This window comes from Babjeviella inositovora, assembly GCF_001661335.1.
Source record: "Babjeviella inositovora NRRL Y-12698 unplaced genomic scaffold BABINscaffold_17, whole genome shotgun sequence".
NCBI lineage: Eukaryota > Fungi > Ascomycota > Pichiomycetes > Serinales > Babjeviella > Babjeviella inositovora.
Window position 1 is genome coordinate 94,468 of NW_017566854.1, and position 20,696 is coordinate 115,163.

General features: G+C 48.6%; 9 protein-coding genes across 9 annotated transcripts in view; 3 read left to right on the forward strand and 6 right to left on the reverse strand.

Annotated features, from left to right (window-relative positions):
* Positions 1 to 66: 66 nt before the first annotated feature.
* BABINDRAFT_163698 (uncharacterized protein) lies at positions 67 to 1,329 on the forward strand. The gene has a single exon (XM_019130051.1). It carries the CDS (start codon positions 129 to 131, stop codon positions 1,146 to 1,148), a length of 1,020 nt encoding a protein of 339 aa, XP_018982517.1. The 5' UTR covers positions 67 to 128; the 3' UTR covers positions 1,149 to 1,329.
* Positions 1,330 to 2,130: 801 nt separating this feature from the next.
* Positions 2,131 to 4,216, forward strand: BABINDRAFT_163700 (uncharacterized protein). Its single transcript, XM_019130052.1, has 2 exons — positions 2,131 to 2,317; positions 2,764 to 4,216. Exons 1-2 carry the CDS (start codon positions 2,149 to 2,151, stop codon positions 4,188 to 4,190), a joined length of 1,596 nt encoding a protein of 531 aa, XP_018982518.1. The 5' UTR covers positions 2,131 to 2,148; the 3' UTR covers positions 4,191 to 4,216.
* Positions 4,217 to 4,451: 235 nt separating this feature from the next.
* BABINDRAFT_10342 (phosphoinositide 5-phosphatase) lies at positions 4,452 to 5,864 on the reverse strand (the record flags this gene model as incomplete). The annotated part of the gene is made up of 1 exon (XM_019126719.1): positions 4,452 to 5,864. The coding sequence occupies one exon, from the start codon at positions 5,862 to 5,864 to the stop codon at positions 4,452 to 4,454; it is 1,413 nt and encodes a 470-aa protein (XP_018982519.1).
* Positions 5,865 to 6,775: 911 nt separating this feature from the next.
* Positions 6,776 to 7,135, reverse strand: FCR3 (Fcr3p; the record flags this gene model as incomplete). The annotated part of the gene is made up of 1 exon (XM_019132051.1): positions 6,776 to 7,135. The coding sequence occupies one exon, from the start codon at positions 7,133 to 7,135 to the stop codon at positions 6,776 to 6,778; it is 360 nt and encodes a 119-aa protein (XP_018982520.1).
* A 2,561-nt stretch (positions 7,136 to 9,696) lies between these two features.
* On the reverse strand, positions 9,697 to 10,482 carry BABINDRAFT_181829 (60S ribosomal protein eL24; the record flags this gene model as incomplete). The annotated part of the gene is made up of 1 exon (XM_019131156.1): positions 9,697 to 10,482. The coding sequence occupies exon 1, from the start codon at positions 10,159 to 10,161 to the stop codon at positions 9,697 to 9,699; it is 465 nt and encodes a 154-aa protein (XP_018982521.1). The 5' UTR covers positions 10,162 to 10,482.
* A 537-nt stretch (positions 10,483 to 11,019) lies between these two features.
* Positions 11,020 to 11,528, forward strand: RPL30 (60S ribosomal protein eL30; the record flags this gene model as incomplete). The annotated part of the gene is made up of 2 exons (XM_019130652.1): positions 11,020 to 11,022; positions 11,211 to 11,528. The coding sequence occupies 2 exons, from the start codon at positions 11,020 to 11,022 to the stop codon at positions 11,526 to 11,528; spliced, it is 321 nt and encodes a 106-aa protein (XP_018982522.1).
* Positions 11,529 to 11,996: 468 nt separating this feature from the next.
* On the reverse strand, positions 11,997 to 15,026 carry BABINDRAFT_163703 (ribonuclease catalytic domain-containing protein). The gene has a single exon (XM_019130053.1). It carries the CDS (start codon positions 15,016 to 15,018, stop codon positions 12,070 to 12,072), a length of 2,949 nt encoding a protein of 982 aa, XP_018982523.1. The 5' UTR covers positions 15,019 to 15,026; the 3' UTR covers positions 11,997 to 12,069.
* Positions 15,027 to 15,352: 326 nt separating this feature from the next.
* Positions 15,353 to 17,331, reverse strand: AGP2 (Agp2p). Its single transcript, XM_019130054.1, has one exon. It carries the CDS (start codon positions 17,228 to 17,230, stop codon positions 15,443 to 15,445), a length of 1,788 nt encoding a protein of 595 aa, XP_018982524.1. The 5' UTR covers positions 17,231 to 17,331; the 3' UTR covers positions 15,353 to 15,442.
* Positions 17,332 to 19,499: 2,168 nt separating this feature from the next.
* The window catches only part of BABINDRAFT_178316 (uncharacterized protein), a 1,764-nt gene continuing 567 nt past the window's right edge, over positions 19,500 to 20,696 (reverse strand). Inside the window, exon 2 of the mRNA XM_019131057.1 lies at positions 19,500 to 20,651. Coding sequence (XP_018982525.1) covers positions 19,600 to 20,651 — 1,052 coding nt within the window. The 3' untranslated portion in view covers positions 19,500 to 19,599. The remainder of the gene's footprint in view (positions 20,652 to 20,696) is intronic.

Below are 20,696 nucleotides of genomic sequence, written 5' to 3' on the forward strand. Positions count from 1 at the left end.
CAGATACCTGTCTATTTCCTCTATTTGGCTATCTGTCCATTTCCTTCACTTAGCTACCTATCCTTACTAATTGGCTGTCCATTGCTTTACCACCCAGCCATATCCACCTTTAGCCCTATTTAAACTATATGAGCCAATCTCTGATCCCTGACGGGGAGTATGACCTCGATATATCCTGCCTAGCGGTGTCCAGCAACTCGTACCAGGCGAAGCAGGAGCAGCAGCGCATGGAAGAGACTTTCTCGATCCGGTACGGGTTTCTTCCCGATTCCATGGATCCCACAAAACCGTTAACGATATACAAGATGCTGGATGAGGACAACCGATACGCCATCAAAGCACCGTCGTTGGACGAAAGCCAGGACATTTTTTTGGAGGGTGTGGCGCTTGGGGGCACGCAGCCCGGGCTGGCGTCCGAGTACGCCATGATCTACGAAGACGGCCATTTTGTGTTGAAGCCAGTCCATGGCTCCATCCGCGCCAGTAAGTCGCGAAACCCCAAGACGTTGGACACAAAGGCGCGAGAAATGGAAAGGAGCACAGGCACATCGCCGAAGAAGGAAAAGCTCCCGTTATCAAAGGCGTCACACCAGAAGGTATCGCTGAAGCGCTTGCCCTCTGCTGCGAGCACTCCATCACCAGCACAGGAGGAAGAGGAGGTCATAATCCACGACTCGGACTTTGACGACTTGGATTTCCAGTTTGACGACGATTCCAAGTTGGTGATCGATGAGAAGGCCAGAGCCCCTTTAGCTCCGAAGATCGAGGTAGCCACCCCGCAGTCACCCTTGAGACACGAGCTCAAGTCGTCACCTACATTGCCCGTGGCCACCCCGGGTTCCCGACCGGTGCTGACCGTGGCGTCCAAGCGCTTGCTCTCGTCGAACATCCCAACACCCGACTTTCACAGTGACGACGAGTTTGGTGACATAGAAAACGAGCTTGAGCAGGTCCTCCAGGAATCCTCTGATGAAGATGAGTTCAAGATGGAGATTGACGAGGGAGCCAAAGTGCATGAGAAGCCCAGGGCTGCGGCTGTGCAGTTAGACACCAGCCGCAACGTTGGCGGGCCCATCAGTTTACGCGGATTGTCTGCCAACGGCCGCAGAAAGGAGGAGGAGGACATGAGCAGCAGTGAGGAAGAGTAGCTTTCCAGAGTTATGTCCATGCCCACTCTCAGATTCAGCCAATAACTGAAGTCATACCATACATGCTCTTGCCTGGTCGATGAGATATTGAAGTATACCCATACAACTATAACTAGATTATAATATGAGTATCGACAGAGAAACCAGGGATCAATACCAACCAGGCATATAATGTACGTGCTTGAATTAATGATAATTGTAATAATAATTGTAATGAGTAATTTTATATGACAGTACCACGGCAGTCGTATTGTACATAACGTACTGACACGCACAAGGGGCTATAGACCAATATCAGTTCTGCAAATAACAGTTTAGAAGTAATCTAGACCACCCATTAAATAGCACAAAAACTCTAACATTTATGCTAGCAATGACCCTTCATTTCATGTTCTCTCGCAGGCATAAGGCTCCCTTTCTATTCAGTTTTCTAAAGGATCGTTGGCTGTAGCCAGGGAGAGCGCCGCAAGACATGGGATTGCGGTTAAGCGCATACTCCCCGTGCGGCGCTAGCCATGGCACATTTTTCTGGGAGACTCGGAGAGGGAAAATTCTCGGTTATCAGGATTCCACTGAGACCTTTCTCACGGCTGTGTTCTTGCATATTCATTTCAAGCTATGCGGTTTTGGAAGGTATACTCGCGTCATCGCTGGTAACACAAAGGATCGTCCGTCTACTCCGGATATAGGCGCATATCGCAGGTAACGTAAGAGTATACGCAAGGATTTATCCGAATATGTGTCTCTTGCCAAGACTAGTCCGAGCGTAGTTGTGCTCTTTCCTAATTAATACGTCATCTCTGTCTTATAGCCTTTATGGTTCCAGGCTTCGTAAGCGCATGGGCATCTGCACCTGCACCTGCACGCTGAAAAAATTAAATTACAACAAACCGTCTCGTGCATACGCCGGGACTGTTAGGAGGTTTTCAGGGGATATAAAGGCAGCAGCCCCCAGCTCTGTCCAAGCATCCCCACTCCCACCATTGCCACATCACGCACTATGGGTGAATTATCTTCGCAGGCTTCGAACGCCATCATGTATGTCACCTACGGTGCGTTGCTAGTGTCGGGGTGCTACATCGGGTGGAGAGCCAGAGACGGTATCTCGTTCTTGAGTAGCAACGGTACCCAAAAAGCCCTTCCTTTGAGTTTGAACTTTATCGCCAGTGGTACGTATTAGCCAACCTATTTGAATGGAATTCCTTGCAAAGAAGCAGTCGCCAAAGGTGCGGCAACAACTCACATCATGCCGCGGACGGTGGCTTGAATACTAACCTCTGAGAAAAGATTAGTACTGGATTACGGGTGCAAATCTAACTTCCCATATAGGAAGTCAGATTTTGCTGAGAAGATGCTACCGTTTGAACTCGAACAAGACAATGCTTGCGTGAGGAAATCCATAATCTACTAGCGGCGCGGGAGGCCTTTAATGCCTGAGCCAGTGTACCAAGAAATTAGCCTCAATACATGAACGGAACTGTTTTCATCAAAGTGATAGAACGTGCCTGTATTCATGTTATATCTAAATGGTTGCAACCTGTTGGCCCTTGGCCGGGTCAATACACCATAGGCACCGGCGCCGCCGTCCCCCAGACTTCGATACTAACTCTTTTAGCGATGGGTTGTGGGATCCTCACCACCTATTCCCAGATCGCCAACACCGCGGGGTTACATGGATTGCTCGTATATTGCATCTGTGGGTCTCTCCCTATCTTCCTCTTTTCGTTTGCGGGCCCAGCCATTCGCAAGAGATGCCCCGACGGCTTTGTCTTGACGGAGTGGGTCCGTATGCGCTTCGGAGTTATTTGCAGCTTGTACCTTTCTGCCTTTACGGTATTAACCATGTTTTTGTTTCTTGTGGGGGAGATTTCCGCCCTTAACTACGCCGTGAGCACCTTGACTGGCCTCAATGCGCTTCCCGCGATTATCGTCGAATGCGTGGTCACCACCATTTACACCAGTATCGGTGGGTTCAAGGTCAGTTTCATCACCGACAACCTCCAGGCTTTGATGGTTACCCTTTTGCTTGTCATTTGTGCCTGTGGTATGGGCACTAACATCCACATCGACACATCTTTGATCGGGTCCTCCGGGTTGTTGAAGGAAAACAAGTTGGGCTGGCAGTTGATCTACATCTTGTTTGTAGCGATTGTAACCAACGATTGCTTCATGGCTGGTTTCTGGTTGCGGACGTTTGCGGCCAAGACCGACAAAGATTTGCTCATTGGTACGGGTATCGCAGCCGTTGTTACCTTCGTCTATTGCGCGCTTGTGGGCACTACCGGCTTCATCGCTGTATGGACCGGTGACTTGCAGCCTAACGATCCAGACGGCTATGCCGCTTTCTTCATTTTGCTCGCCAAGATGCCGTCCTGGGTCATTGGCTTTGTGCTTGTCTTCACTGTGTGCTTGTCGACTTGTACGTTGGATTCCTTGCAATCGGCAATGGTCTCTACGATTTCCAACGATCTTTTCCGTAACAAGATCTCCTTGTACTGGGTCAGAGCCATGGTGGTGGTGATCATCATCCCGTGTGTCGTGGTGGGTGTCAAGGCCGCGGACGATGTTTTGCAGATCTATTTGATTGCGGACTTGGTTTCCTCAGCGATTATCCCTATCATATTCTTGGGGCTCTCCGAAAAGTTCTACTGGTTGGCCGGGGTCGATGTAATCGTTGGTGGGTTGGGGGCTCTCTTGGCCGTCTTTGTCTTTGGCACAGTGTATTACGACAACGCTAGAGACGGTGCACGCTTGTTGTTGTTATGGAACGGGTTGTACAACTCTGAGGATTGGGGTCCGTTTGGTGCCTTTGTGATTGCTCCCTTCGGTGGTGTCATCATCGGGTTCTTTAGTTGCGCTGTGCGATTGGCGTCGTTGAAGGTGTACTCCCGGGTCACCGGAAAACCATTTACCGCGTTGGACAGGCCGATTCCGCAGTTACAGGCCGCGGCCGAGGCCCAAAGCGACAGCAGTGAGGAGGATGTGGTTTTTAGCAATGACGGAGCCGACTACGAGTCGGTCTCTTACACCAGCAAGAAATAGATACGAATACCTAATAATCAATAAATGACTTAGTTAGAAACGGGTAAATTAGGAGGGTAATGGTCTGCGGACGGGTAAAAAAAACCATAGGCTTGGCTAGGAGGGAGTTTAGGACGCTAACCACATTTTGGAGTGTGATTCTACACACGTTAATTTTGCAGTCGGGTCAAGCCTTGTGCCGTTCTCACGCTTGCTTGATTGCGAGACAAAACCACGGGCCTTGCTACCCCTACAGCTTTTCACAAATTAAATATCAATACACTAGAGTCCAATGGCCTTGCACACAAGAAGAAGTGCAAACAGAACCAAGGCTAACCAGCCGACCTTGTACTCCAAGAAGAAAAACAAGTACGCCAAGATGGCGTCACTGAGCACGGTGCCGTACTTCACGTACTGGTATCGGCCTTCGATTTTCATCTGGAACTTCTCTACAAGTGGCGTAACATCGGTGGCGGCGAACTCAGGATCGAGTTCCACCTTCTGTAACAGGGTCAAGAACCCGTCTTGACTGATAATCGGCTGTGGCGCGGTGAATGGTACCACAACATCCAAGAAGACCGGCTGGTGATCGCTCTCCACTAACCCCCCGATCTTGTGGTACCTGTTGACCTTCACAACGCCGCGACCCCCATAAGTGTTCAAGAATAAGATACGGTCACACCAGGATGGATTATGGGAGCTGTCCACGTTGTAGATCTGGTTGCCCGCGTCGAGTTTTCCGATTTTGAACTTGTAGGTGGGACGGAAGGCGATCTTAGGCTCTTTCAACTTTAATTTTCTGAGCCAGCCGTTCTTATTAGCGAGCGACAAGGCTAACTCATCGATGGAAGGGTGATAGAAGGCCTTGTCCGGATCGTCGGCACTACTGCTGACGCCTGGCTGTTCGCCAGCATCCACCAACTGGAGCTTGACCTGGGAAGGCGTCTCTTCGTAAATGGTGAAGGGGTTGACGACTGTTCTGTAATTCAAGTCACCCATAATAATGACATGGGAATCCGGTTTAAAAAGCCCCTGGTAGTCCGCCAGTTCCGTGGGATTGGGGTCGTACGGAGCGGTGATGGAAGACGAGGCAGGGTTGGTGTCGGTGCCCCCCTCGGCATATGCACCTTCTCCATGGAACTCGATGGAGCGCGTCAAGTACTTGAAATCCTCGTCCCGCTGGAACAAGTAGCCCTTGCCCTGTTTTGGCGTCAAATGAAAGTCTGCAAACGTGAACTCTGTCCATTCCTCTGCCGTGCTATACTTGAACTGGAGTCTGATTGCGCAACCACCCTTTAACGAGCTATACAAGAATCCACATGAGGACCTCCCAAAGAGATGGTTTCTCGTGGCAAATTCCTTACCGTTCTCTCCGTTGATACCCACCACAAAAAGGCCCAACGCCCCGTGCGTAAACTTGGCAATGGTCTCGATTTGGAGGCTCTTCTCGGAGTATTGCTTGGACAAGGCCTCAAGCACGATGGTTTCCAAGCTGCCTAAGTGTTGCAAGGAACTCACTGGAAAAAAACTCTCGTAGACTGAGCACAATTCCTCAAAGCCAAAGACGAGAAGCTTAGGTGGTTGCTTTGGAAGAGACGCAATCAACTTGGAGCCAAGACTCTCCGGAGACTGGGCTCTCTTGTTGACGTTGTATGTAAAGAGATACAACGGAATTTCAGACTGTGATTCGGACATTGCTTGATTAAACAGAAGGACAAGGGATTGGAAAAAAGAAAGATTATACTTATAGGAAGAATGGCCACGAGTTTTTTTTTTGCCTGTCGGTGCTCCATTTCGGGTGGCGCGTGAGCCGCGAGTAATATGCAGGATATCAACTCTTATCGTGGCGACTACACGAAGGGTTAGCAGCCGTGGTCATAGTCCCCATGCATTCCCGATTGGCGGAGGAGCCTGCAAGTTCTAAGGCGATCTTAATAATATTCCACGGCTAAGAAGAGCGATTGGCGGAGGAAATTGGGTGCGATGGTTCTTATCGTGTTGTATGACCCGCATAGAAATAGCGCCGTAGGGACCCGCGGCCCAAGTATTTAGACGGAAAAAGTCGTCGGTGCTGATAGAGACGCACGTTCCGAGACTCCACACAACCAAGGTATGAGTGTATATTGACAAATTTCCAGCGCCTCTGTCTAACATATTATCATAAGTTTGGGATGAATCTGTTGGGCTTTATGACAATGCAATATTTTGCGTCATTACTAACTATAGCTTACGGCTAACTTAGGCTGATAGGTGGTCTCGGAGGGGGCTTCGGCTAGGACGGTTTTTCTTAGACCCCTGGGAACGGATACTGTCTACCACATTAACTATCTTCCACAACCATCAAACGCCTTCGCAGAGATTTGTGAGAACTTTCACTTTACTTTAAAGGCCACAAAGCTTCTCCACGGTAAGCATTCAGGGCTTGAATAGTACTGCGTTTAAGCCACCTTACCATATCACTGTGATGTATTTGTCTAGGCAAGAAATCACCACCCGTTTGAATGCCTAACCCTCATCTACACAAAGACCACCTCTTTCAACCCTTGGCGCTTTCTGTTTACAAAATCACAATTGGCCCAGAAACCATATATTGCTAAAAACCGAAGCTAAAACTTGATGTGTCTGCTCAACACATCCTTGACCATGTCTACTGGATACGCCGGTCCGTGGCCATGGCATTTCTCATTGCCCTTCAATTCGCTCATAACCATCGCAATGTCGAGCTCGTTATCAAGGTCCGGATAGTCTTCGACGTCCGGGTGGCCCTCAACGTATCGCGTTTCCAATTCTTGTTGCAACTCCTTGAGGTAGTCCCACAACGCGCTGATGGTGAACACCATAACACCCTCGCTGGTCTTGTAAGTGAATCGTTTCTCGATCTGAATGTTGTGGTGGCTCACATCCACCATCTCGTGCACAAAATCGTTTTCCGACAGCGGGAACGAGAACTGCTTCTTGAGATCCATGACAGAGGCCACCGGAGGACTGCTCAGAGTCGAGGAGCGGGAGGACTCCGAGGGGAGCGAGCCGTGGCGTTGGAGAAGCAGGGCGTTGTAGATGGCAGCCGTTTGGCGTTGCTGTTGGGACAAGAATTGGTTCTCTGTCTGGATTTCAAAGTTCTTCTGTTGTAGCAACTTCAACTCCTCCAACAATTTTTTATTGTTCAACTCGGACTCCTGGAATCGCAGTTCGAGCTCCTTCATTTTCTTGTCTTTGCGCTCGCGGAACGCCCGTTGCGCTGCGCGGTTTTGCGCCTTGCGCCGTCTGTTCAACTCCTCTTCGTCCAAGGAGGCTTCGTCGTCTTCCTGGCGGAGAGGCTCCTGGTTACGCTCCTCGTCCGTTTCCACCAACCCTTCGGTCTTTGCCGGCACCTCGTTCAGGCCCTGCCACTGGGTGTTGCTCTGCCTCTGGATCTGAGAGTCGTTCAAAGGAAGCGTAAATGACGCATGAGACGATGGAGATACGTATTCCGGCGCTGGTATCTGTTCCTGCAACTGCGTCATGAAGTGGTTCTCACAGTCATCAATTTCAGAGCAAGGTACAGGGTTTACGTTGGGGTCATCGTGGTACTGCTGGAACACCAGATACGCCTCTGGATTGAGCGGTACGGGGGCTGTGAAGTCCATGGTTTGGTTCATGAAGTTAAGATTGCTCTGGCTGGCGCCGTAGGGAGCCAGCGCCATCTGCTGTCTTGGATCCGAAATCTGCTGGAATGGTGTCTGCATGTTTGTAAAATCCATTATAGGAATATTCTGGTAAGGTTCAACGGAATTATCGGGGCGCCTTGTGAATAGGCGTACTTATAGAGGTGTTGGCGTGGCGGTTTGATGCTAGAGGCCCTACAAGTAATTACACATATTTTGTAAGCCATGGTACTTTAGCGGTGTGGGCACGAACCTAGCATGACTCGTGCCCGGATGAGATGTAACGTGCTGCGTAAAGTGTTACAGATGCGCCTAGCCAAACTTTAAGGTATGCCCGGAGTACGCAGGAGTCCATATTCCGTGGATAGCACGCCTAGGGCATGCATAGTAGATAAGGCCCTGGTGAAGACTTAACCATGATGAGTTCCCTCTAGTGAGGGGGTGTATGCTGATCTGGCAATGAACTACGACACGGGATTAAGCGGCATGTAGTCTCGGGGTCACGCATGTTTTGATCGTACATGAACTTACGCTACACGTATAAATTACACGGGCAGAAGGTGAGCATAAAAACAAGCCCTAGGGCGCTTAGCTCAAGGGCCAAAGGGCCAAAGGCCTTTTACGCGTTCTAATCACATGGAAAAGAAAGCAAGTGAATATCCCCTGTGACCATCGTGTAAGATCTGACGCACATACGATACGAGCATTTGGCTCACGGGCCATCACAGCCTGGATGAAGGTTACCCTGGACTGGGTCACGCTAGGGCTACTCCGTCTTAAACGCCGGGTTGTCATGTTAATTAGGTTAAACACTAGACACCGCGTCATGATCGGCGAGACGTAAGTTCCTTCCATGGATTGAAGGTGGATAGAGTATGAATTAGGCCGAACCATAAAGGGACCGTGACCCTTGACGGTGTACCTGGAATCTAAGAGGTTTGGGTCTGCTATTCCGCCGGGGATTGCGATGTATAGTTTCATGATACCCCGGAACTTGGGAGCCAACGGTGCTGTAAATTTGCAACTGGTCCAAAGAATCGTATAATGCAGGTTTATGTTGTGGTTCACATGCCTGCCAAGTTTCGATGTGGCACCTGAAACTCATACACTCGACTTGGTATCCCTAATGCTTTTATTCATATCCAGCACCAGTTGTGGGACTATTTTCGCTCCTGGGTCGTCATTTAAGAGTGGGGAGAAGAAAAAAAAAGAGGGTTATGACCTTGTACCGTTGCATTTTATGCCTCATTTTGTCCGATTTATTCATAAAATAATGCTCAGTATCCAACGCTTCACACAGAAGCACTATGTATATACACATGGAAGCACTATTTATATACACACTCAAGAGAAGACTTGAGGGCGACTACCTCCCTTGATCTAGTATAATTTTGGGTCGTAGATATGCCCTTACAATGGAGCGGGGAGGATTTCTAGTTTAGAATTGAAGATCAAGAAACCACGAGTAAGCTTTGCAAGTTTATAAACAGTATGGAGTAGAGAAGTCTGTGACTTTTAAATTTAAAGCGAATCGGTAGGTTACATCTCTAACCATGACAGATTAGATCCTTTGGAGGCAAAGTATGAGGAAATAGCGCCGTACTAGTCAAGACGGAGAGCCTGGGGGAAGATGGCGGGGAAGCAACACTGTACTAGTCAATGCTGAAAGCCCAGAGGGGGATGGCAGTGAAGCCAGACCACTGCATACGATCTTATTAAACCGCTTTGTAAACCCACGCTGGCGACGGGAGAATTTGACAGCTAGCTACGTATAATCAGAGAACTACAGAAGAACAAACTTTCCATACGTATAGAACGAGATTTTTTATTATAAATCACAAAAAAGGCACCGTAGCATTAAAATATACATTAATCAGAGCATTTTAACGGGAGGTAGCGTGGACCTTCTGGAAGGCACCCTTGGCTTGCTGCTTGGAAACCTTAGCACCACTGGCAACCAACTTAGCCTTTTCGGACTTCTTGAGAGCCTTTTCAGCCTTTCTCTTTTCCTTGTCAGCCTTGGTGGCTTCTTCTCTAGCGGCCTTTCTGGCTTCTGGCTTCTGGGATCTTCTCTCCTTGATCAATTCCAAAGAAGCACCGACAATGGCTCTCTGGTTCTTGACGGTCTTTCTGGTCTTTCTCTTGGAAGCTTCCTCAGTGATACCCTTCTTGTGGTGTCTTCTGTAAAGGACGGTCCAGGAGATACGTCTTGGGTTCTTTCTTTGGTGGAACAAAGAAGCAGACTTAGCAGACTGGAATCTGAAAATCTTGGAGTCACCTCTGACAAACAAAGTACCTCTACCTGGGTAGATCTTAGCACCAGAAAAAGAATCAGTTTCAACCTTCATTGTGACTATAGACTGTTAGTATTTTTGAACTTTTGTAGAGTTCCAGACAACAAGAAGAGTTTCAAAGAGCGTGGGTAGGCATTGGATTATGATTCCAATAGGTGGGACGTTTGGGCATCCTCACATCGAAACGTCCAGCTTTATAGGGGCAGCATTTCGTGGGCTTGGGTATTGATTCGTGGCCCTCTCGCCTTCACCGCACCTCTTTCGGGGTCTCTCCACAAAACTCGTTTGTGGATGGAACATATCGGTACACAAGGTACATACAAATAGAGTTAGTTAGATAGTGAAAGGGCTAAAAGAAAAGGCGGAGGAAACTTTTGTAAGTAGTCTTTTGTTCAACTCACCATAGTAAACGGAATTTTCGTCCCACACGCTCAATGGGGCGTACTGTGGGCGGCACACCTTGGAACCACCGCTGGGGGGAAAAAATTTCAGAGTTACGATTGTCCTGCACATTTGTCTATACAGATGTCTTCTCTGTAAGACACGGAAAGGGAAATTTCCCTTTCCGGAATCTGACATTTTCCAAGTTTTCATCTCACCACCCAGGCACAACACACTGTGTGCAGGATACAAAACTCCTGGTGGTTCTCAGTTTTCGTGGAAGCTTGCATGCTTGATCGATTAAATTCCTAATCAGGAAGGGGTTTCCGTGACTGGTTTCTCGCCTCGCGAAAATGAAAAATTTTCTATGCCGGGGCACCACCTCGAAGCTGCCCATCGAGGCAGGCCACGCAGTGTATTCCTTTATAACCGATAGCATATCCGCTAGAGATCGGAGGTGAAAAAAACCCCTTTTCTTTTAGTATCGACCGGAGTGTATTTATACTTTATTCTAAATCAATAATCACAGAGATGGTCCGTACTTTACTTCACTACCAGTGAGAGGAAAGAAACGAAAAAGGTGATGCTTCGCTGGCGAAATCCATCCCTTTTGGAGGTAAAACTTCAGAGCACCTATACTTGTTAACTCATTACTCTTCGCTTTCGTTCCTTTACTGCTGCTTGTTCCCCAATGAACCTGATCATGTACTAACATTTTTAAGGCCCCAAAGTCTAAGAACCAGGAAAACATTTCCGCCAAGTTGTCCTTGACCATCAAGTCTGGTAAGTACACCTTGGGCTACAAGTCTACCATCAAGTCTATCAGACAGGGTAAGGCTAAGTTGATCATCATCGCCGGTAACACTCCAGTCTTGAGAAAGTCTGAGTTGGAATACTACGCCATGTTGTCCAAGACCAACGTCTACTACTACCAAGGTGGTAATAACGAGTTGGGTACCGCCTGTGGTAAGTTCTTCAGAGTTGGTGTCTTGGCCATTTTGGACGGTGGTGACTCTGATCTTTTGACCGCTGTCGCTTAAGTTTATTGAATTTGTTTCCAACACTTTCATTAACCAAGCTACCCAACAAGAAAGGAGGCCAGTCCATTGAAGCGGCAAACGAAACGAAGTTGTATGATATGCATTATATAGTCTGTATTAAATATACTTGTGCTGTGGTTTTCTTTCATCTCACAAGATATCTTGTCTGTAAGCAGTATTTAGCATAGTTTCGGAGGAACCCCAAAGCGTTATCTCGTGGTTGCCTTAAGCGCCCGACATAACCAAATAATTGTAATTGACCATATACAATTGAGGCTGGCTATTGTCATGGAGTTGGAGGAACCAGGAATAAACACTCTTGGACGCCCGATATTTAAAAATCATCGCAATACCAGCCAATCGGAAACCTGAGACATCATTATTACCTAGCCCTCTCGCACACTCATTGATGCTAATAGATACATGCCCCAACGGCATACCACGCCCATTGCATTAGAGGTTATCATTATACAATTTCTATTACCTTTATACAATTTCTATAGCCTATATACAATTTCAATCAACTTTATACATGTAATTCCTAGTCCTCACAAGCCTTCTTGCACTGGAGCACAAGCTCGCCCTCAACCACATCCAACGCGCCGATGGAACACCCGATTAGCATGTCGCCAATCACTGGCGGACGTGTTTCCGGGTCGATACTGATCCTGCAGTGGATGCCGTAGTTCACCAACGAGGCCCGTACGGTCCCATTCACGGGCGAACTCATCACCAAGGCGTCAAAGGTGGTTTTCGGGACCCTCTCTAGTAAGCGGGCGAGGTGCGCATGGACCCAATAGGCCACAGACCGTTTTACAGACCGCTTGATGATTTGGTCGCGGGTCTGGATGTGGAAGGCGATGTAGTTCATTTGCGCCATAGAAAATGGGTAAATAGGTGCTTGTCCCATGTGCTGACCCAACAAGTGCGCGTGGACCTGCCAATGGGACACCATATCACCGAAGCGGCGGAGCGGTGAGGTGGACGGGTTGTAACTGACCACGCCCAACATTTCGTGTGGGGAGGCGTTCTGTGTGGTGTAGGTCGAGGCAGACATAAAGGCACTGACTTTGGCAATGTCAGTCAACGGGGGGTAGTCGCCTTGGGCACAGCGGCGACTCAAATTTTGGAACACCTGAGCGATGGAGTCGTCCACCTTTGGCATTCTGAACTGGCGGAACACCCCAGGAATTTGGTTATCGCGGAAAAACGATCCGCTAATGTGGTTGGCCATGATCATGAGCTCGGAGACCAATACCTGGGACGAGGTTTCCTGCTTAGGCGAGAACGAAAGTTGTATCGGGGAATCGGCCAGGTCTTCTCTCTGGAGAGTGATATCTTGGGTGAGGGTCATTTCAACGTCGTCTGGTGACGTTCCAAAAACAATGGCGCCGCTTTTAATCCGCATCTTTCTCAACGCCCGACCCACCTCGAGCATATCCTGGAGATCCTGCGTCATGCTTGCGCTGACGTTCATCTTTCCGGCCAAAATATCGTCCACATCGCTGTATGTAGCCTTGGGGAAGTTTCGTACGGTTCCCGCTCTCACCCGGAGCGAGGATCTATCCACAAACTTTGACCCGGTTTCCTTTGGATTGACCTTGAAGGAGTAGGTGACACATCTGGTGGAAACGCCATCTTTTCCCAATCCTACAACGTCACTGATCTGTTTCGGCAACATCGGCAACACTTTTTCCGGCAAATACACGGTGGAAGCCCTATCAAAGGCGATACGGGCCAAGGGGCTGTCCGGCCGGATGTGCGATGCAGGGTCCGCAATATGGATCATCACCTCCCACTCATCGTTGGAGGTTCGCTGGATACTCACACCGTCGTCGATCTCGTGGGCCGTGGCACTGTCGATACAATAAACGGGCAACTCCCCAAAGTCCTCTCTAATGCCTTCCAACGGATCAGAGTCTCCATTTACCTCAAAAAGCTGGTGATATTCCTGCTCGGAGTCCGATTTCGGGGACGTTTCGGAATGTGGTAAGGCCAATTCCGCGGACCATGTGACGGGATTTTCTTCGCTGCGCACCTCACCTAACGCTTGGAGCAACGTGAAGGCGGAAGTGCGCGAAATGTCTGTCTCGCGGAACTGTGGCATGCTGCGGAGAAGCTTTACGATCATCGTCTCTGTCGGCGCATCAGTAATGCCTCCTGCGACGTACTTCTTCAACAAATACACCACGTTGTCGTACGCCTGGAAGTCCACTCGAGTAGTGATGTTCTCCAAGTACAGGGTAAACGTCTCAGGACTCAGTTTCAAGTCATTTACAATCTCTTCCAATCGCACCCCCATCGACAACGGCAATGCCACGACGGAGATGGGCCCGGAGAACCCTGTCACCACGTTGAGATCGCCCCACAAGCGATTCTGTTTGCGCAACGCCAAAATGACGGCAAACATTTCCGCAGCGTCGAACTTCTCACCAGGGTCCAACTGGCCGTAGTTCTTGCCCAACACGGTGTTTCCCACGGTCCATTTTTCATGGGTTTGCACTGAGAGCACCGTGCAGATTTCCGCGTAAACGCTCTCGACTTTTCGCGGATCGCTGCCCGCTGCCACGAACCGCTGTTTCAAGTAGTCCAAGTCCATCGCCTGCACCGCCTTGACTAGCGTGAAAAGAGAGATCGAGGTGGGACCTGACAGGTTTTGCACCACCCGGTGAATCATTTCGAGTTTCTGCGAAATACGAGAGAGCGAGCTCCACGCGCTATCCATACATGCAATCAACGGCTGGCTCAACACCGCGCGCACCGTTTCTGGTACGAGATACGTCTCCAGGCTGGACTGTGACGCGGCATTATCTACGAGAAACTCGTTTCCCTGGAAGTTTGACGTCTCCTTGGTGACACCTACCGCGGCGTAGCCGTCCATTCTCCGTTCCTTGACAATGGCGTTCGCAAGCCACGGCTTGGGAAAGAAGCCAGGGATTCGGAAGCGGAACGATTGGCGGCCCAGGTAGTGAACCTGACCGGTGTGGGAAATGAGAGTGTAGCGGGAGTCCAACGGGCCCGACGGGACCGCCGCCACCACATGCAAAAACGGCTTGTGGAAGTCCCCACGGAGTTCCACGACATCGCCGATATCCACCGGGGAGGACAAGTCGTTGGGGCGGATAAACGACTGTGTAGGGCCGTAGGTTGCGGTAAGAACGGCGCTGGCCTCAGATTTCAAGGGTTTTGCGGGTATTTGCGCCAACCATTCCTGCGACGGTGCGTGGTACCGTGCGGCCACCCGCTCCTGAATCTCGCGTTCAATCTGCACAAACGGCTTAATCTCGATCTTTTCGAGCTCCTTCCAAAAATTGGTTGAGCTTGTGGCGCCCAACTTGTCTGTCAACTCCTTGAGCAAGTCATCGGCCGAGCGCAGGGCGTCTGGTTCAGCGGGCGCCGCCACAGGTGTCTCAGAGTATAGTCTGTGCGAGTGTGCCCTGGATAGGGTTCGCCTGGAGAGTACAGAGCGAGCTCGAATGAGTGACAACATCTTAGAGACTGTCCCGGTGAGTCTGGATGGGGATTTGTGGAGGCAAAATTTGTCACGTTTGGTCTACATCATGTAGAAAAATATGTACGAAAATATGCGGAACGTCAACACGTGATGAGATGAGCTGGTTAGCTCACGCTTAATAGTTTATAGGAAAATGCTATTGACGACATGTGTACCAGTTTATCCTAGATTAGGAAATGTGGTTCAATTTAATTGCTTCAATTGACATCCAGACTTATTTTTGGGTAATATGCCACACACCGATATATATGGAATCCAACTGACAGCTTTAAAACTGCTATATGCAGAAAGACCACTTGCTACAGGGTGATTATCAAAATTATTGGTATTAAACAGAGCCACTCTCTTAGGATTGGCAACCTCTATGGGAAAATGAGAAATTTAAACTGGTGGGGTAAAGCTAGAACAACCATACCATGATCTTACTCCACCAGGTTTCTGGCTGGCCAGACTTTCCCTCCGCCTCCAACTTGGCATAAAACTCGTATTCGTGCTCTTCAATCTCGTCCAAGCCCCAAACGAAGTCGACTTCTTCTGGCTTGATGAACTTGGTTCTCTTCAAAACCTTCCAGAATACGAAAATGGCAATGTTGATAAAGATCATTAAATAGGAGAACAAGAAGTTCTCAACAGACCACCAACCCGGCATAAAGACGGTGTAGCCCAAAATGAACACCATGATCCAGATGAAGAAGGTGGCATAATAACTGCTATATGGCTGGAACCAGGCTCTGTAAGGCAAACCGTTTCTATCAATACCCTGGGCCTTCATCGCGCGGTAGAAACTGAGGTAGGTGACACACATATGCGCGTAGTTCAACATCTGAGCACCGGTACACAAGTTAACGATCCAGTCCAAAACAACAGAGGCACTGCTACCCAACTGCAAAAGCGCCAAACACGAGAAACAGAAACCAATAGCAACACAGTAGTATGGGACACCCTGGCCGTTGACCGCTCTCAAGACCTTTGGAGCGTAACCCTTCAAGGCCAAGGCGTACAACGATCTAGAGGAACAGTACAAGTAGGAGTTACCGGCGGAGAAGGCGGCAGAAAGCACAAGACCGTTCACAATATGAGGCAAGACCTTAATTCCCATGTTTTGCATGGCAATAACGTATGGCGAGGCAGCGGAGTTGGACGAGGAGCTGGTGAGCTTTTCAAGCAAGACAGGATCATTGTATGCAACCAAGATACCCACCGACAAAGCACCACCAATGTAAAAGAGCGCCAATCTGTAGATAACCGTCTTGTATGCAACCGGCAACACCTTTCTTGGGTTCTCACATTCACCCGCGGCCATGGACATGTACTCCGGACCGACAACAAAGAAACAAGCATTGGATAACGCGGCCAACCAGCCTTGGAATCTCCCCATGCCACCAGTAGTGACATAGGTACCGAACAAGCCTGGGTTTTTCCAGTAGCGGAAACCAAACGCGTCGTGACTAGGATTACCACCGCACATGCTGACCAAAGTGAAAATTAATAAACCGATACAAAGGACTAACTTCCCGATAGAAAGCCAGAATTCAGATTCACCGTACCATTTAACGGCAAACACGTTAATTCCGGTGTAGATGACAATCTGGATACACAAAGTGATAGCCGGGGAGTAGTCATCGCGCCAGAAGTGAATCATACCGTTGACAGCGGTGATTTCAAACGGAATGTAACACGCTTCCATCAAGAAAAAGTTCCACCCGGCGGTAACTTCGTAGGCCTCATCAACCACTCTACCGGACATGGAGATAAACGGCGAGGCAACTGGCATGTAACACACCATTTCAGCAACCATAGAGGTCAAAGCCAAGATAACGGTGGTCCAGAAAACAACCGCAATGAGCAACCCTAATGGCCCGGCTCTGGTTAAACCGGTAGCAATGGTGACGAACAAACCGGTCCCGATGGAGCCACCAATGGCAATCAACTGGATGTGTCTGGACTTTAACTGTCTTTGTGTTTTTTGATGTTCATACGCCTGCGCAGCGGTTGAATTGGTGAACGATTCATCGTCGTCTTCGTCGTTACTAGAATTCTGGATAGAGGAGGCTGTTGGGTTGGTTTTCTTTTCCGAGGAGTGGCTGAGATTGGGAGTTTCCCCCGCCGGGTAGTAGCTCGGGGCTTTTTCTTGCGACAACCTGGAAGAGCCGACTTCGGCTGTTTCTTGTAACTCTATATTATTCATGGTGGCAGATATGTGTTATGCGAGGGTTAAGAGGGAAACAAGGTTATGTTTCTCACGCGAATGCTATGCAAGTATGAGATGTGGGAGCTATGAGATCTGTGAGAGTGTAAACAAAAGAGAGATCTATATAGTAAACATCTGAGGATATCTACCGATTTATATAGTAAAAGACATTTTCTGCAGCCACAAACGTTGTAGATTATTTTTTCTTGACCAAAGAATAGATACCCGAAAAAGAAAGAAAGCCTAAAAGTTGAACTGCTGCATAGGTTGAAGTTCGCCATGCAGCCTCGAAAGCATGTACGTTTTAGCAATTTAACCTGCGCGCCGGAGTACGTGAAGACGGACCAAAATGTACGGACAATAAATGTATACCATTTTTTTTTTCGCAGGTGGGTAGTACCGTCTAACCAAGGGGCGACCTCCGAAAGTCAACTCAAAATTCTGATGGAATCTGTCGATACACTGGGCTATAACTGGTTTCAGGCGTGGGGGCAGGGCGCACGAGGGTTTCACCGCATGCATGATTGTCGTAATGACGTCGTACGAGGATATTTATATACAGGAGGACCGGATTTGGCCGGAAAGTTTCCGAATGAAAGAGACTTAGTTTCGGGGGCAGCGGATCTGCACAAGACCCGTGACCTAAACAAGTTCCTTGTGATGCTCGTCAGCCAACAGGGCTATGAATTTAAATTCACAAAGGTTGGTCAACCGTGTCTTTGCCAGCACTAGTGTCCAGTAAATTTGGCTGCTGAAATACTAACCATGGCTTTAATTTCTGAAGTTACGTTATGTGGGGATAAAGCCGAGGGGTGAGAATAAAAAGTCGAGGGGGTGCGGCAATGCTTACAACGGAAACATCTAAAACCGTTACAACTCCAAGGAATGGGGCTGGTAGAAAGGGCTCAACGGCAAAGAACGGGAAGGGTGCGCTCTGCCCACTGAAATTCATTTAGGAGGGAATGTTTTAAAAGTTCATGTAGTTGAAACTCAGCCCCGGCCTATGGATACAGCAGCTATGGTCTAGTCCCGAGAGTTACGCGTGTTCGGAGCCCTCAGGCTCTCCACACAAGCATTTCTGTGACTACCAATACGTGAGTAAACTGAGCTCATCTCTGACTCGACTCCTACAAAGCAAGCGCAGGCTTGGGGGTATTGTATCTCATGATTGGTGACTCAGGAAGGTGAACAACATTGAGTTAGTTTCAAGGAGATTCGTGCATATGCATGGCCCTCGAGCAACAACCACTCACCGCACCGAAACACTGCCAGTAGAGAAAAGTTGGGCAATGACCACTGAATCCCCTCGTATAAACTGATAATACCTGTCAGCTACAGTTGCTCGTGCAATATATTGTATCCAAAATTCCAGAGCTGGCTGAGGACCAGGGTGCTCACTACCCTCGAACTATCGGTCCTCGGAATCCGGAACTAACGACCCAGAATTAAGCTGCAGTAGCAAGTGTAATCGTGCATACACCAAGGGAATGCGCATACATTTGGTGGTGAGGGCCTAGATGCAAGATGACATAAATGTGAAGTTTTTCACCAGTAGTGTTGCCTGACACCTTCACCTCAATTCTGCCCACTGGTTCCCAAATCTAGGATATGTAAAGGGTCCCATCGAGGGAAACATTCCAAGTTATGTATGAATAAATACCGTCTTTTTTTTAAGATTCCCTGCTTGTGCGTCCATAGGGGATTACTCCATGATAAACTTTCTAGCCATGTTTGCAGAACCCTTGAACGATGTTTAAGGAATAAACTCGTGCGTCAATAAAACTATATGTAGTCTACTTTTGGGTTGGAGATTTTCATGCGATATGCACATACGCTTCAATGACGGTGTGAAATATATAGAGCTCTCGCCACAAAATACCTACAAAGGGAATCTTAAGGAGTACCGAAAGTGAATTTAAGCTCCCAAATACGACTGCTGAATTTGAGAAGACCGAAGCTTACTTGTTTTCTGGCAATAAGATTTTTTTATACGAAATTTCAACATATATGTATTAACTACAGAGGACCTTCAAGGCTATATACCAAACATTTAAACGTGCTTGTTAATAAACGACGTAGATATAAATGAAACTCAAAGTCATAAAAGTTAAAGTGAATAACGCAATTATGTAGTTACATCTAGATAGGCATGGATCTGAAAGAGAAAAAAAAACAGTACCCACGTAACATGAAAAAATGCCAGGAAGTGGTTGTACCAAACTGAATACCGGATTGGGCGCTACAAGGTCTAGCAGTAAAAATGGAAAGCTTAGCGGAAGGTGCTAGGGTAATCAGGTTTAAAGAAGCGAGAATAGTCGGAACAGAAAGTGAACATGAAAGCTTGGAGGGCTCCGTGTGGATATTCCTTATACAAACATCAAGCCTGCCATCAAGACGCCCGCACCAACAGAGCCTGCAACTTTGTTGAGTGATGCAGCCGCACCGGTTTGGGTTATAACCGAGTGAGAGGTAGATAACTTACTGGCAGATGACACAAGAGTAGTAGGAGTTGGTGTAGTGGTTGGCTTTGGCGCAGGAGGGGCAGGAGAAGGTGTAGTGGTTGGCTTTGGAGCAGGAGAAGGTGTAGTGGCTGGCTTTGGAGCAGGAGAAGGTGTAGTGGTTGGCTTTGGAGCAGGAGAAGGTGTAGTGGTTGGCTTTGGAGAAACTGTTGCAGGAGCAGCAGTAGATGTGAGCGCGGTAACTGGGCAGGTAGTGACGGTAACAGAGGTAATACACTTGTGGTCAGAACAAGAGGTGACAGTGACGGTCGCAGTTGTCCACTGTTCGGTGGTGGTGGTGGTGGCATTAGAATAGGATCCAACAGGCGAAGTGGTGTGGGCTGGTGTGTTTGGAGGAGGAATTGGTCCGGTTGGGAGATCAGTGACTGGACAAGTAGTGACAGTCAAGGTGGTGACACACTTTTGATCTGAGCATGAGGTAATGGTGATGGTTGCAGTTGTCCACTGTTCGGTGGTAGTAGTAGTTGTGTTGGAGTATGAGGTTGGAAGAAGAGTAGGAGAGGAAGAAGCCACAGTCTGAGGGAGGGCATCAGCCCAAACCTTACCTTCGCCGGTAGTACCCACCTGAGGGAAGGCATCAGCCCAAGCTGTGCCTTCACCGGTCGCACCCACTTGGAAACCGAGACAGTTAGCACCAGTGTTGGTTGTGAAGATTTGATATGCCGAAGACGAGCCATCATTGCAGGCAGAAAACCCGGTAGAACCACCAAAAGTGAGGTGACTTGGAGAACCATCGGAACTAGAGATGATGGAGAAACCCGGAGTACCCTTGGCTCCAACACCCAAAGAGTTGTCTCCGTTGACAACTAAGAACTTTCCGTCAGTGGTCTTGACCGTGGTATCGTCCTGGATCTGCAATGTGCCGAGTTGAGTTCCAGCATTGATGTAAATATCATCACCTTGGACACTCCAGGTAGAGAAGTGAATAGGAGAGGCCGATCTAA